The 16,083-nt window shown below is 38.2% G+C and overlaps 1 protein-coding gene across 1 annotated transcript; it reads left to right on the top strand.

Moving 5' to 3' along the window:
* The first annotated feature begins 15,163 nt into the window (after positions 1-15,163).
* LOC145780318 (toll-like receptor 7) lies at positions 15,164-15,610 on the top strand. The gene has a single exon (XM_082592020.1). It carries the CDS (start codon positions 15,164-15,166, stop codon positions 15,608-15,610), a length of 447 nt encoding a protein of 148 aa, XP_082448146.1.
* The last annotated feature ends 473 nt before the right edge of the window (positions 15,611-16,083 follow it).

The following is a 16,083-nucleotide window of genomic DNA, read 5'->3' as shown; positions in this document are numbered from 1 at the left end:
TCTAACCTTTCTCACATGGCTTTTGTCTATAATAAGAATAATTCTTGTTTTTATATAGCGCTGTATCCATCGCAGAATGCGTTGCTCCTCAGCGCTTTACAAAGCAGACAGTGTCAATGAGAAATATTGTCCTCACTAATCTTTTTAAAAATGCTAGTTGAACTGATATGATTTATGTGTGTCTGTTGGCCAAACATAACACATTGTGCAAACAACAGGCGCGGCCATACAAAATCGTACCACGGCCGGATTTGGCCGGCAGCCCGGACTTTGGACACCCCTGCTAACCCTTTAAATACGGATGTTATAAAACTTTTTTTGAAACGTTGTTTGAAGTGAAATAGACATTGATTGGTTAAATAAAAACATTACATATTTCTTTTTTTTTGCATACCGGTGTAACGGTCCAGAAGTTACTGCGGTCTGGAAGTTACCGTAACTTCTGGACGGCGTATACCCGGTCTGGAAGTTACTGCCAGTCCAGAAGTTACTAAAACAGGGTTGTAAATAACTCTAGAATTTTTATTCCAGCAAAAAGATCAGGTGATCAAATGAAAAGCACCGAATTGTTATAAAAATGGCTTGTCGACAAAGTGCTAGAACATAACTTGTGTCAATTTTTAAGACATCGTTTGAAATAGGAACGGTAAGCCTTTGCTACGTTACTATCAGCATACATATAATAGACTACCTTCAAGTTCCAATACAAAATATTCTAAATTACCCTTCATTGGCCCATGAAACAAATGCTAGAAATGAAACATAGGGCTAGACTAATTTACCATCAAGTTCATATTGTCCTTTCGAAGTGGCTTTAGTCACTGCTCGTTTTGTTCTTTCATCCGTAAAACAATAATGTTTTTTGTTATTCGGCAGATAATTTTTTATACATTCCATGTATCTGCAAAATTCTTCGTACTTCTCTACATTGTCAATAACTTTATTACCCTTTTCAATTTTCTTTGTAGGCTAGTATCATTCAAAAACAGTTTTAACTGCAGAATTTTGAGTCCATTTACAAGTTTTCCCAAACGAATTTCGAAAAAGCACACCCACGTAGGCTACAATAGCCGTAACTTCTGGACTGCTTCTGCGGCGTTGCAGTCCAGAAGTTCCTGTCAGTTCAAAAGTTACCAGGGGTGCCCGGTGTTTTCGCAAACGATACAAAGCCGAAAATTCCTTTAATTAAGTTTAATCAAGTCGTTGCTCTCAAACTAATGCAAGCTTTTCAGTTAACATTAAAAAATACTTCTAATTGTTTGTTACCCGACCTTTTGAGAGGTTAAAAATGCAGTTATTTGTCAAAACAAAATTAAATAAAATTTACATGAAATATTTGGAAACCCTGGTAACTTCTGGCTCGCAGTAACTCCTAGACTGCCACACCGGAAGTAGGATGATTTTGTCCCAACAGTATTTACTGGCGGGATCAATTTGTCTCAACAGTATTAACTACGTAAAACCAAATAATACTACCAACACGATATGTTAGTGTTTATTACAGCGTAACAAAGTCTGGCTGATGAATGAACCACACTGAATAATCCCATTGCAACTTTGATAACAATATTGTGATGGAAGACTCTTGGGAGCACGATAACCCATCTTGGAAAAGTCCGACATACAGAGGCGGTTGAGGCCCACCCACGCCTGACGAAGTAATGCCAGGTCGATGGAACGGGTGTCGGCGTCGAGGATAAACGAAAGTCTGGAGTCTGGTGGTGCTTGACTCCCATTAAGAGTTGCTTTAATGGTCTGCCCAACTAGCCACAGATATATTTTTTCCGTCAGCTTCGTTGAGCAGAAATTGAGTGACTGGCACGAATGTCACTATTGAATGAGTCGTTGTTCTGATGGTTTCGTGCAAACAAAAATTGTACATACACAGATGTTACAATAAAGTTATTACCGGTATCAAATTTATTTCTGTTTGTTTGGCATGTTTTGATTTTCACTTTTGCCGCACTCACACTTTTAATTTCTTGTTGGCAAAGATCTATCAGTAGCCTATACGTTAAACGTTATAGCCTACAAGATTTTTCAAGACTTGAAGTTTGAGAGAATGAAGGGTTTGTTTCTTGAAACTTCCCTGATGCAGTGAATTTCAACCGGTGTTTAGTGAAAGATCATCCGGTGTTCCGCAAGAAACTTATTAGCTTGACTAGTGTTCTATGGAACACCGGTCGAAAATTAAAATCACAAGAGCTTCGCGTGTGAACATCCGAACAGGCCCAGGTATCGCAATGACAAAAACTAAAAGTAAATGAGTTGTTGTTGTGTTGTTTATTTTATTTAACCACAGACAAACAAAACAAAGTAACCTTAGCGGGTTTAACAAAATGAATTACAAAATTAATACTGTACGGTAAGTACAGTATATATATATTTGGCCTTATACTGTACGGTATATATAATATATAACATAATAAAATAACTCAATCGGTTTCGACACGTACGTGTGTCCTCATCAGGAATTACTAAAAATCTGTAATATACATAAAATGAAAAATTGTAAGATAAATTTGACTTTGCATTGTAACTGTAACGACAGTCCGGACTGAAAAGCACAAACTGCAAAGCACAATACATTCCATAATGCCTTGATTGATAGATTGTGTATCCAACAACACTCTAATTCCTTAAAAAAACAGACAGGCATTGGAAAGGACTTTATAAGAATTTTCTCCATTGTGCTTCCTCTGCATTGAAAGAGATGCTGCATTTCAATTGAAAATACAGCGATCGCGTCATTGCTTAAAATGCGTAGGTCTGTTTATTTGTCGAAACTCCTACGATGTATGGTAGGCTACTGATACCACAAAAAAGGCTTAATACCGAGCGCAACGCTAAGCAGAGCTAATTCAAGTAGTCTAGCTTGAATCACTATTATCAAAGTACCTTTAGACTCCAGTCTGTTTCTCCCATTGCGGGATCGTCAGAAGGTGCTCGACAGGTATTCGCTTATTCATTAAGGCTTAACCTAACCATGACAGTCGTAAAGTTCACCAGTTGTTCTAGTTTAACCGTATCTGTTACTGGCGTAGACCCTATGGTCTCGCCCTCTGCTAATTCAGCAATTTCACACAGAAGCAGTGACGCTAGAAACCTGAGATTTCTTGACTTTTACTTTTTTTTTCTTGCCCCAACTTTTAATCCCGATTATGTTGGTATCGGATAATTGTGAAGTTCACAATAAACCTTTTGTTACAGCCAGTTATGAAATGCAAGAAATTTGCTGATATTCAATAGCTTGATTGACAGTTTACTATTAGCGTGCGGTTTCATTTTGTGTTTGTCGGCGGCGCTAAAACTCCATTCTGTAACCAGGCAGCAAAATCCGTCTTTTTTACATTGATTCAACGTCGATTTTTCTGTCTGGGTAGGGAGTCGCGATCTGACGCGATATGAGTCATTCTTTGCTGGCAGACAATAATTAGGAAGGTAATTTGTTATTTGCGCAAATTGCTTTGTAGTGCAAAAAGTGCATGGAATACTGTTTGCACAGAAACGGGGAAAAAAAATTGATGAAATTCTGTGTTCAACGCAAGAAGACTTTCAAAATAAAATATGAACTGAGAAATTTGACCAAGAAATGGCGAAAATAGGTCAAAAACCGAGTCTTTATCACCTTTTCTACCTAAAATACACAATCACGAATATCTTTTGTGAAATAAATTGATTCGTCGTCGTCGTCGTCGTCTGAGCTTCTGGGGCCGAGGGTCTATCCTTTTACCACCCCAGACTCACGATATTCCCAGACTACATTGGAAGGCTGCTAGAGAGCAGCCAGTCTTTAGTTTCATCATCCATGACGCGCAGACCTTCCACTCCGTTAGGTGGCTTGAAGATGGTACAGTCATTGATGATGTGGTCTGCGGTCTGTTCCTCGGCACCACATTCACAGGAGGAGGAAGAGGCCATTCCCCATTGGTGCATGTTAAGCGGAAAAACCCAACGCCCGTACGAAGACGGTTGAGGCGCACCCATGCCTGTCTTGGTAGTGTTATGCCGATGGGGCGTGTGTCAGCGTCGGGGATGAACGAATAGAGTCTGGTGGCGCTTGACTTCCATTCAAATTCCATTTACGGTCCGCCCAAGCAGCCGCAGAGATGTCTTGTACATCAGCTTCGTTGATAAGAAGTTGAGCGGCTGGCACGAATGGGTGTCTTGATTTCAGTCGACGGGGCTGCTCGTTTGGGAGAGCAGAGATTTTGTGGCGGAGAAGGTGGTTAGGCTCCAGTGCCCGTCGACCGAGGGACAGAGTGGCTTCTTCGCGACGAAGCTCAGCGGGTTGGATGCCAGCGAAAATGGGGAGATTGTCCAATGGTGTGGGACGCAGGCATCCAGTCACTGTGCGCAGGGCGCTGTTTATGGCAGTGTCGATGTTGTGGCAGTGAGCACTGCGACACCAAACAGGTGCACAGTACTCTGCAGAAGAGTAGACAAGGGCTAAGGCTGCTATTCGCAAAGTGTCAGCCCTCGCCTCCCAGCTAGAACCTGCCAGGCGCTTGAGTAGCGCAGCGCGGGATGTTAGTTTCTTGCGCAGTGACACCAAATGGTGGCGGTATGTGAGCGATCTGTCTAGTTAAATTGATTGAAGTGATAGATAAGGCTTTTGATCAACGGCATACTTTTTCCCTTTGTCATTTGATATAAGCCGACGGAGTAATTAGCAATAAGAGAGACGTAGACCCGATGGTCTCGGCCAGTAACTCTTGCCGCCTAAAGGAAGCAGTAACAGATACGGTTAACTGTCCAAAATAAAACTATAAAGACATATTTAATTTCTCACACTGTTTGCACTTTGCAGTAGGCCTAGATATATTTTTAATCTCATCTTTTAGCCAAAGCTTACCAAAGATAAGATGAAAGTAGCTAGGCTATAAGTGTAATGCATTTTAATTTTGTAATTGTCTATGCAGTAGCCTATGCAGGGCTTCCCAAACTGGGGGTCGCGTGACAAACTTCAGGGGTCGCAGAGAGTGTGCCAATTTTACTCAAAGTAGCCTACTGCATATTAACACTTCTGTGCAGCAAGTTATTAACTGTAGCCGAACACGTTGAGAGTAACGCACCTAGTTTACGCGTATTTTAGCAAATTGGTGTGGTAAAACGGAATTGGAATTCAAGACCCTTTGTATTGCAATGTGAAGTAAGATGGCTTTCGAAAGTTGAAGCTAGAAAGGTTAGGCCTATGCAGGGCCGGATTAAGGGTGTATGGGGCCCTGAGCTGAGCTGAAAGTGGGGGCCCTTATCAAGTGACATTTTTCGCTAAAAATGAATGGTGGAGTGGGGCTACGACACGGGCCCAGTTGCATGTATCTGTGGCACCGAGCCCCAAACAGCGGACCAGTGGCGTAGCCAGAAAATTTTTTGGGGGGAGCCAAATATTTGATGAATTGAAGAGAACAACAAAGTGTTTGATTTAAAGCCATCGCCACTTGATGTGCAGTGGCGTATCCTGGTGGGTTGAAGCAATAAAAGTGGTAGGGGGGTTAGAGTGGTAGGGGGGTCCGGGGGCATGCTCCCCCGGAAAATTTTTGAAAAATTACACTCAAATAATGGATTATAGTGCTTTCTGAAAACACGTTTAGAGTAATATTTGTATGAAATTTGTTAGCAGATAAACAGCTATTAACTTATTAAAGATAACTCATACACACGAACGGGCAAAAGCTGCGGCTAAAATTAGAGAACACTAAAAACTCAGCTACACAAAAACTCAATAACTACACAAAAACCCAACAGAGTAAGCCATTCTGAAATTGCTTCCATAAATTAGTTCAAAGAAACGTAAATCGCGTAAATTTTGCGTAAATCGCGTAAACGTGTTCGGCTACAGTTAATAACTTGCTGCACAGAAGTGTTAATATGCAGTAGGCTACTTTGAGTAAAATTGGCACACTCTCTGCGACCCCTGAAGTTTGTCACGCGACCCCCAGTTTGGGAAGCCCTGCATAGGCTACTGCATAGACAATTACAAAATTAAAATGCATTACACTTATAGCCTAGCTACTTTCATCTTATCTTTGGTAAGCTTTGGCTAAAAGATGAGATTAAAAAGATATCTAGGCCCACAGCCGTACGAGCCATGGGGGCAGGGGGGGCAGCCGCCCCCCCTGTTGTTTCAAAACGTCGCGAATTCGGGCAAAATCTTGAAATTATTAGGGCAAAAATTGCTATATAAAAAGCTACAAAATTGCATGAATTAAGAAAAACTATAAATTAGTAACTTTTACCTATCAAACTAAGTACAGCCTCTTATTTGCACAAGAAATGTGCCGCAAAATTGTCATTTGGCACACCCGTATTGATGTATTGTATTCCATGGTGATCAAATTGTAGTACGAAATGCATTTAACCAACTGCATCATGCCAATTTGGGCAGCCACCAAAATATGTCTCTAATAGTTTTGTGAAACTGAACAAATCAAATGGCAAAATTTGACCTTTATAGCTAATTTTATTAATTTTCACAAATACATCGTGTTGATTTGGGCAGCTGAAAACATGAAATTAGGCTATTTGATGAAACTGATTAGTCTGTTTATGCAACTGCCCAAATTAGCGTGAGGCAGTTTCCCCAAAATGAACAAATTCATTAATTTTTCCCATTTACATAACTGTATCGTTTAGATTTGGGCAACAAAAAAATATGAAAATATCTGATCATAGTCTATTTATAAAACTTCCCAAATTGGCATGATGCAGTTGCCTCGGCATCAAAATTTACAGTCTTTAATTTTTTTCATAATATTAATAAATGCATCATCTTGATTTGGGCAACTACAAAATATGAATTTATATAAATCCGGTGAATAGCCTAGCCTACTTTTATAAAACAATTCGGGTGGGGAGGTCACTGTACTTTTTCAACCATAAACGAACATAGCTAAGCAACACCACAACATTTTACAAAAACATGTTACACCTGTTAAAAGTAATGTTAAGGTGTTGCTTAGCTTTGTTTATTTACTTTTATAAAAGGTTCTGTTACTATTCGGCGAAAGTTTCCTATTCGGCAAGAGCCTTTTTCGGCGAGTTGCCTATTTGGCGATTTTTTGAAAATCCAACGACGCCTTCTGCAAATCCGATGATTGAATATTATTCAATATTCAGACATTGAATCAATGTAAATACGTACTGTTAGGCTAATTGGGTTCTTTGAATCCTACGTCACCGTCTGTATGCAAACTTAGAATACTGTATATTAGTTATTTTTGTCATCAAATTACCTAGCCTAACCATACAGTATTTTTAGAAGTAGTGCTGCCAGACCTTTTTATTTTTGTACTAAAATTCGTATCATCAAAACTACTTTAATTGATTGAACAAAGTTTATTTGAACAGAAGTAGTATGTCTGTGTTTTATTACATTTAATTATAATTTATCTATTGTTATGTAGTTTTTTCTGAATCCGCATGGTCACCCTGAGCCGGTTTCCTGCAATGTTTATTTTTCTGAGTCTTTTGTGACATCACAACTGAATATTTAAGTGGCGTTGTTTATTATTTGTGGTGTGTAAAACAATATTTGTTACTCCTACTTACTATGCCAAAGTGCAGAAGCATCGAGCAATGCACAAGCAAGGTATCATCAGAGATGAATTCAGTTGTTCTATCTTGATTAGCCTACTTTGGTAAGAAATTCTAGCTAGCTGGTGATCAGTGGCGTAGCCAGAGGGGGGGGGTGGGTAGGCTATTGCAAAGAGCGAGTTTTGCCATTACCAAACATTCAAATATCTCAGCCAGGAATTAGCAACAAGAAAACATAGAGACTTGTAGCTTTATTTCCGAAACATGCTGAAGAAAACATGATCTTATTCTTTTGCTATGCCTCCGGACAGCACCCTTTTACAGGAATATTCATAACCACATTTTTGTTGAAAATACTCTCAGAATGCACCAAATTCAAAGTAATTTTTCAAAATTTTCTGGGAGAGGCCCCCCAGACCCCCCACTGCTGGGTGTCGCCATAAGCGAAACACACCGTCAACTCCCTCCCTTTCAAAATTACTGGCTACGCCACTGCTGGTGATCTTGTTATGTTAGTTTTTTATTGTTATCACGCACCGCATACATTATATTTGGGCAATTTCTATAAAAGCGTGCACATTTGGGCAAATTTACGTTCTGCCCCCCCAAAATGGTTTGGTCTCGTACGGCTATGTCTAGGCCTACTGCAAAGTGCAAACAGTGTGAGAAATTAAATATGTCTTTATAGTTTTATTTTGGACAGTTAACCGTATCTGTTACTGCTTCCTTTAGGCGGCAAGAGTTACTGGCCGAGACCATCGGGTCTACGTCTCTCTTATTGCTAATTACTCCGTCGGCTTATATCAAATGACAACGGGAAAAAGTATGCCGTTGATCAAAAGCCTTATCTATCACTTCAATCAATTCAACTAGACAGATTTGCAAAATTTATTGGTGTCTTTCTGTGTGTCTAAAACAAGTCCTTGGGGGTGTTAATAGCCAGATGTCTTGGAAAACGATATAAATTTCTACAAACTTTATTAAATTTTCAACAAAGGGCTCAATTTTGGAATCCAAACTTGGAAAATTGGGGAGGGGGCATGGCCCCTTTCGCCCTCCCTGGCTACGCCTATGCAGTGGATCACCTTCTTGTTTGCCCTCGGCTTTCAACACGGTGCAGTAGATGGGACCTGTCAGTGTATAACTCCGTTGCGGAAGAATGTGTCAATCTGTGGTGTATCAACGAACTTTAGAAGACTCGATAGAAGAAGAACTGCATCATATCTAACTGACCATCTTGTATCAGATAATGTCTTCAAAACAGGCAAACCATCTAGGAATTTTCGATGGACTTGCCAACGATGAGTAGACGAGACGAGCCATGAATAAAGGCTTTGCAACAATTCAAAAAGCTCAGCGGCAGAACGGCATGTTTCTACAGGACATTTAAGCTGGCGATTAAATTAAGTGAATGTGCTGTGCAAGGGACATAATGAGCTACACTACATTTCTCGCGCAGAAGAGCTTGAAGACCGTTATACTTGCCACTCATATTGGCAGCATTATCATAACTTTGACCCGTAATCCGTACCATTTTCGGTTATGAAAGTATCAAATAAATATGTTTTTTGTTAAAAAAAAAGAAGAAAAATTGAATAACTGGGGTTGGGAAGGGGTGCTGCAGCACCGCAGCACATTTGGGTGAGCCACCCTTGCTTGTTTGAGATACGAATTAAAGCAGTAATCTCCAGCTGTGCAACTAAAAAAATTAGTAGATTTTTTTCTTTGAGGTGGGGGCCCCCAAAAGTGGGGGCCCTAGGCTTCAGCCCAGTCCGCCCCCCCCCCTTAATCCGGCACTGCCTATTAGTGTTGAACACTGAAGTCGTGATTTTTCTAAAGAAAAAGAAAATGCAGACTTTGCCCATCATTTTCGCAATGACATCTGGTTCTTGAAATTAAGCTATTTATCAGATTTTCTTAAAAAACTGAACGAACGTAATTTGTCCCTCAATAGAGAAAACATTTATGTTTTTACATTGAAATCTAAAATTAAAGCGTTCATGAACATATTTTAACGTCTGGAAACAAGAAGTTGAAAATGATTCATTTGAAATGTTCTCATTTAGCCTACTGAAAAGTTTTTGGTTAACAATGATGTGAAATCAAATGTTAAGCCTTTGATTATTATTAAACGTTTGTCAAATCTTTTGACAGTGTCATAAGTATTTTTTCCAGAATTGGACAATACCAAATTTTATTAAATCCAAAACCTAAACCTACCGAGCACTTCTCTCAGAAAGAAATTACTGATCTATCTTCTGACTTAAAGTTTAAATTTTGTGTAAATTTATAAATGTTATGCAAACACCTTTACACTTTTTGTTAACGTTAGAGCGGAATATCTACCATGACCTGATTCAGCAGTAGGGCTAATCGCACTCCTGTCGTTTGTTTTGACGTATTTGTCTTGAAAATTTCCAGCAGAGTAAACTGAGGCAAATGCTGGGTAGGCTACTCGTTGAGTGGATCGTCTCACCAATGACGCAATTACTAAGACCAGTTAAAGACTCCCCCAACCCAGCAAACATTGATCTAGAATAGTGGGAACAACTTGCTAGTGATAAGTCAATCTGGAAGAAGAGAACGAGGGAAGGCACGGAATTTTTCGAGAAAAAAACAGGATGCGAAAGGTTCAGAAAAAATAAAACATTAGAAAATAAGCTAACAACCACGTTCCCAACTTTCCATACAATGTGACTTTTGGCCACGTCTTTTCCACTGTAGAGTAGGCCTCCAAAGCCACATCCGACTGGAAACAAAACCAATGCTCGGACAAGAGCTGGAGCCTACGACGACAATTTGTGCGAGTCAGCGTGTTTAACTTTGATGAACAGACACCATCAAAACTAAGCAACATTGAAACCGCCTTGGGACCAGCATTAGCCAATTGAGTCACGGCTGGACTTGCTTTGTAGCAAAAAACGGTCGCATCCACCACACTCATATCCATCTGAATAAATGTATTTGGTTCTTTGTTTTGTTTCCCGTAGGCTGCGTGTAAACTGTCAAGTAGTTGAGTACCGTCAGCTGGTTTTAAGTTTTCATTTGAAAACCTTTCCATCAATATCACCAATGTAGGCTATATTTCGCACTGTTTATCATTTTAACCGTGAAGGGTCGCGAAAAGTTTTAGGAGATTAAAAGGGGTCGCGAGCAAAAAAGTTTGGGAAGCCCTGGCCTATAGCATGTTAGTACGCTATCTTAAATTTAACAAAATTAAGATGCATTATGACGTCAAAACATCAATCATTATCTACGTTGGAAACAAGAGCATTTCCACTATTAGCTTTCAGTGGAAAGAAGCAATTTATCAAATCTCACACCATCTAGCTAGGTTCCAGGTGTGTTTTGAAGGATAGAGATAAAATTAAAACATTGCCAAACACAATTGAAAAGCAACATAACCAAACAACTTTATAAGTAAATTGTTGTTCATCATTCGCGAGAACTGTGTGCAACCTTGTAAGTTTTACTCGAGTATCTTCACCCTTGTGAATTCGGAGTGTTCCGTTTGTTGTTCTTGTTTTTTATTGTCAAAATGTCTGTAATGGCGCTAAAAGCACATTTTAACTAAATATGCAATTCGATATGGCAGAAGTGTTTGCTCTGTCTTAGGCTAATGCTAATTTGGCATAATCAACATTGACTTGCAGATCCAAACACATAGGTTCGTTTTCAGGTGCATGGATTGATTTTAAAAACCGTTTTTTTGCTAAATAATTAAAAACTGTGAGATTACTCACATTAACAAGAAAACTGTCAAATTAGTGACCCTGAGTGTAGTAATTGAATAATACTGTGAAGGAACAAACAATCAAGAATCAAACCGAATATTTTATAACGTCAATAGTCTAGCTGCAGTTGCAGAAGCTTGTCTTTCCATAGGTCGATATTCCTACCTCAATCAATCTATAGTTGTGCAGTTTTGCTAAGGAAAATTAGGTTTTTGCAGTAGTTTTTCTATTTCAATAACGGGCAACGCTGCATATGATAAAAAATGAGGCCTTCCATGATTTACGGTTGTTCTAGAGCAGCGTTTCTCAACCTGGGGGTCGCGAAGGTCATTTCAAGGGGGTCGCAAAGATATTCATAAAAATTTCGAAATCGCAAAAATGTTCAGATAAATGAAAAATGTTTGCAGAAATCACTTTAGTATACATTAATGTCGTAGCAAGTGACTGATTGGTTACACTGTTACGAAAGAGAACGGGTAGCTCGGTTGCAGGCCAATTTATCATCGTTTGTTCAAGTAGAATGACATTTCTCTGAGCTCAAAGGAAGAGATGCAGCGTTTGTACGAAACCCGTTTTCTACTGCTTTGGATGTTGGTGATATTCCAGATGAATTACAAGACCGATTTTATGATCTTGAAAATGATTCTTCCGCATGTGACGTTTTTCATGAAATGCCACTCTCTCAGGTCTGGTGTGCTATTCGTAAATCATACCCACGACTATTTGAACTAGCTTTTCGAATATTATTTTCATTTGTCGCAACATACTTCTGCGAAAGTGGTTTTTCTGCTCTTGTCCATATCAAAACGAAGGCAAGAAATCGAAGGAAAGTTGAAGATGATATGAGATTGGAGTTATCAAGCACTCAACCACTAATTTCGAAGTTGGCCAAGCAGTTGCAGAGTCAACCGTCGCATTAAAAGTTGTGACATTCACCAATTATTTGAAATTAAATGTTATTGCAATGTATTTTTTTGTGCTAATTTGTATATCTATAGAAAACCTAGCAGGAAGGGGGTCGCAGGATGTATTAAACACCTAAAAGGGGTCGTGAACCACAAAAGGTTGAGAAACACTGTTCTAGAGTTTAGACAGAAAATGTTTTGATGATTTTTTTTTCTTTTTAATTTTCAAGGAAAATGTTGAAATTATATTTGTATTTACTAGCTGCTCGTTTGTTGCTTGTCAAGCTTTCAGCTGAAAGATGCCCTTGTGAGCAATCTCAATTCACCACTATAGAGGAATTACTTCACTATCGCAACTGGGGTCTACCTCAAGTTGAGACTTTGGCATGGATGCAAGTTCCTTCAGTATATGTTGAATGCTCTTTTAGAGGTTTAACATCCATTCCAAAAAACATACCAAGAGAAGTGCAAGTTTTAACCATGGAGGAAAACGTTATTTGGAATTTGACAAAACATGACTTTGAATGTTATTCAAATCTAACATTTCTTGATTTAGCATATAACTGTTATAATGATAACTATGAGCCACTCCCTCCTTGTCCACAGCATCTTTTAATCGAACCCAGCGCATTTAAAAACTTAATACTCTTAAAATTTCTATCGTTGAAACTCAATGCTTTGAAAGTGTTTCCACAAAATCTCCCATCTTCTTTGGAGATTTTGGACATATCGAAAACTTTAATTCCTGCAATAAGAAAGAAAGATGTTACCCACTTGTCAAAACTAAAAATGCTTTTTGCTTCGTTAATTGAACCACCTAGTTGGGAACCACACTTCTGGTTGGATAACGATGTCTTCTTCCCAGCAAGACATTCTCTAATTGTTTTAAATTTAAAAGGAGTTATGTTTTCTCAAGTCCCTTCAAATATTTTCACTCCAAACTTAATAGCTTTGGATTTATCACTAAACAATATAACTGTAATAAGAACTAAGGCATTCCTCAGAGCTTCTCAAATACAGCTTTTAATATTGCAAGCTGCGGCATCAGGAGGTGACACTTCTTTGGTAATAGAAAAAGGAGCGTTTGATAATTTAGTTAATTTAACTTTTTTAGTCTTATCTATAAATGCTATAAACTTCTTACCTGACAAGATTTTTATCAAAAACATTAACCTTAAAACTTTAGATTTATCCTGCAATTGCTTGTGGAAGTACGTTGCTGATCCAAAGTTTGTATCATACACCAGAATAGAATCTTTGTATCTTGGTTTTAATCTAGTTTGTGCTTACAACCTAAATATTACATTTAATACTTCATTTATTCTTGGTGACAGTTTTAGAACTATGAAATCTTTGAAACGATTGTCTTTCGGTACATTGAGCAATTCAGGAATAAAACCTATTCAACGTTATTTTTTTAATTATGGCTTACATCTTTACCACGTAACTGTTAGTAGTTTAGATGTGCTAAAAAAGTTACCATTTCTATGTACTTTAAACTTAGACTTTTGTCATGTTCATCGTTTGGATAAAGGAGCTCTTTTAGGTTTTTCAAATATTACATCAGTGACTCTTTCGCATAACAACTTGGAAGATAAAAAGGATTCTTTTTATGGAAGCAACATTTCTCGGAACAATGTTGTCAAACAACACAACAGAAACACGCTTCTTGGATATATTAGAGGTCACTATGACAAGTTGTTGAAGGAACCAATTAAACATGAAAAAGTTGCTCATGAAAACCTCAAGCAAATTCAGTGTGATTCCAAAGCAATACTTGACTATTCTGTAAATAAAATAACCAAACTATACAAATCTTTGTTTGATTTTGCTCCTTTTACTCATTGGTTGGATTTATCATCTAATCTTATCGAAGTTATATCGAATCACGATTTTGATTCAATGCCTTTCCTTTGCCACATTGATCTTCGTTCTAATCCCATTACCAGTGTGGGAAACAAGGCTTTTCTCAGGTTAAGCAACCTGCAGTTCCTGTTTTTCAACAGCACACAGCTTTATTCAACTCGAGATGCTTTGGCATTTTTGCAAAATTTAAATCAATTGATCGATTTTGAATACACCTACTCGGGAATGTATTTATTCACGATATTATTGTCGTTTCCCAACTTACCCATCGCAAAAACAGAAGCAATAGATTTTTCGGGCAATTTTCTGGACGCAACAGTTCCACTGCTTCACGAACCTATACTCAGAGCATTTCCTTTTGTACATAAGATTGTATTACAATCTTGTAAACTTGAAGATAAATTGTTTCATTTGAACAATTACCAGGTGACGTATCTTGATGTAACCGATAACTTACTCACTTCTCTTTCAATCCAAACTTTAAGGAATTTCACTGCTTTGAAAACTCTTCTGTTTTCAAAAAATAAGATGCAGTTTTTTGATAGTCATGTTCTCGAATTCTTCCCTAAACTGGAAATATTAGATCTTTCATACAATAAAATCACTCACATAATTCCAGGGATCTTTGAAAGCAACTTTAGTGTCCAGTTGCATTTCAATTTATTCAACAATTACATCACAAATATTGGGCCTGATGTTATTCCACTTTCAGTTTTGCAACAACTTACATTCTTAGACTTGCGCTTCAATGCTTTGGAGTGTGATTGTCATTTAAGTGAAAACTTTGGATTTCATTTCAAGAATACAAATGTCAGTTTGTATAAATTTCCTGGCTTCTTTTCAAAATGTACAACGATTATTGATAATTATTATGGAGGATGCGTCCAATGTCTTTCACCTCATTCTTTATATGGTCGTTCCTTGATTGATTATTCATCTACTGTAGCTTGTAGCAATGTTCTATGCATTGCTCTGTGCATCGGATTTACAACATTTACAACTTTTTCAATGTTTGTGTCTCTACTGGTTTCATCTAAGAAATGGAAAATATGGCTAGCTAGCTATGCTACTAAATCTGTGCGTTTAAATATTACCAATCAAAAGTTTCGACCAAACCCAACGATGTTCGTTCATCATGGATTTGTGGTTTATAATCAACACAACGCGAAAGTGGGTGATTGGGTGGAGAATGTTTTGATCCCAAACCTTTGTGACAAGTCGCCATATTACAATCTTGGTGTAGTTCAGAGAGATGTTGAATGCGGGTCTTCTTGTTTAAAGCAAATTCTTCATCGAATAGAAGCGAGCAGAAAAGTGATCATGGTGCTCAGTGGAGACTACTCAAACAGCCACGAAGGAAAGTATATTATTTCAGTTATAGAGCACCTTGAATATGAGAGTGGCTTGAGTCGCAGTGTTTGGATAACGTTTGAAAATGACATTCAAGCTGGAGGACTTATTCGAAGAAAGAAAAGACGAAACGAAACTTCGATGTTGCAAGTTCCCGAATCTGCAGACGATCTTCCAATTTTTTGGAATTTGCTTCGAGAGCTTCTTAAAAGTGTGTAGATCTTTTTGTAAAGTCAATATTTGTGAAGTTTAATTTGTTGTATGTTATGTTGATGTAATACGAATGATAGGGCCACTCTCTATTTCACTCTAAAACAGTGGTTCTTAACCTTTTTCCTGTTGGCACCTCTTTGAAACCACCGACAAGTTCTCGCACCACCTTCTAAATTTACTCAAAAGTAATGTTGTTTGCATGGGTAAATAAAAAATTAGTGTGTTTTTTTAATCCTTATTCGTATAACTGACAATAAAATATCACAATGTGATGCTCCTCATACGGGGATCTTAAAATTGTGTTTTTATTTTTTGTGTCTCTATTCATGTCTACCATTTAACGTCCATGTTCCTCGTATTGGTGGCCAACAATCTTCTATTCTGTGATGGCATTCTTCATTCCACCGGCCCCGAGGGTCCACCGAGACGACATCTGCGGTTTTGCCAAGAACCGTAGATCTTCTTAAATTTTTCTGAAG

The sequence above is a fragment of the Aplidium turbinatum genome, chromosome 11 (genome assembly GCF_918807975.1).
Source record: "Aplidium turbinatum chromosome 11, kaAplTurb1.1, whole genome shotgun sequence".
Taxonomy (NCBI): Eukaryota; Metazoa; Chordata; class Ascidiacea; order Aplousobranchia; family Polyclinidae; genus Aplidium; species Aplidium turbinatum.
The sequence above is the reverse complement of the archived record's forward strand: the minus strand, read 5'-3'. Positions and strand labels throughout refer to the sequence as shown.

Bases quoted from the DNA above. Each gene is read 5' to 3' on its own strand.
- LOC145780318 (XM_082592020.1), top strand. From the start codon at position 15,164: ATGTTCGTTCATCATGGATTTGTGGTTTATAATCAACACAACGCGAAA.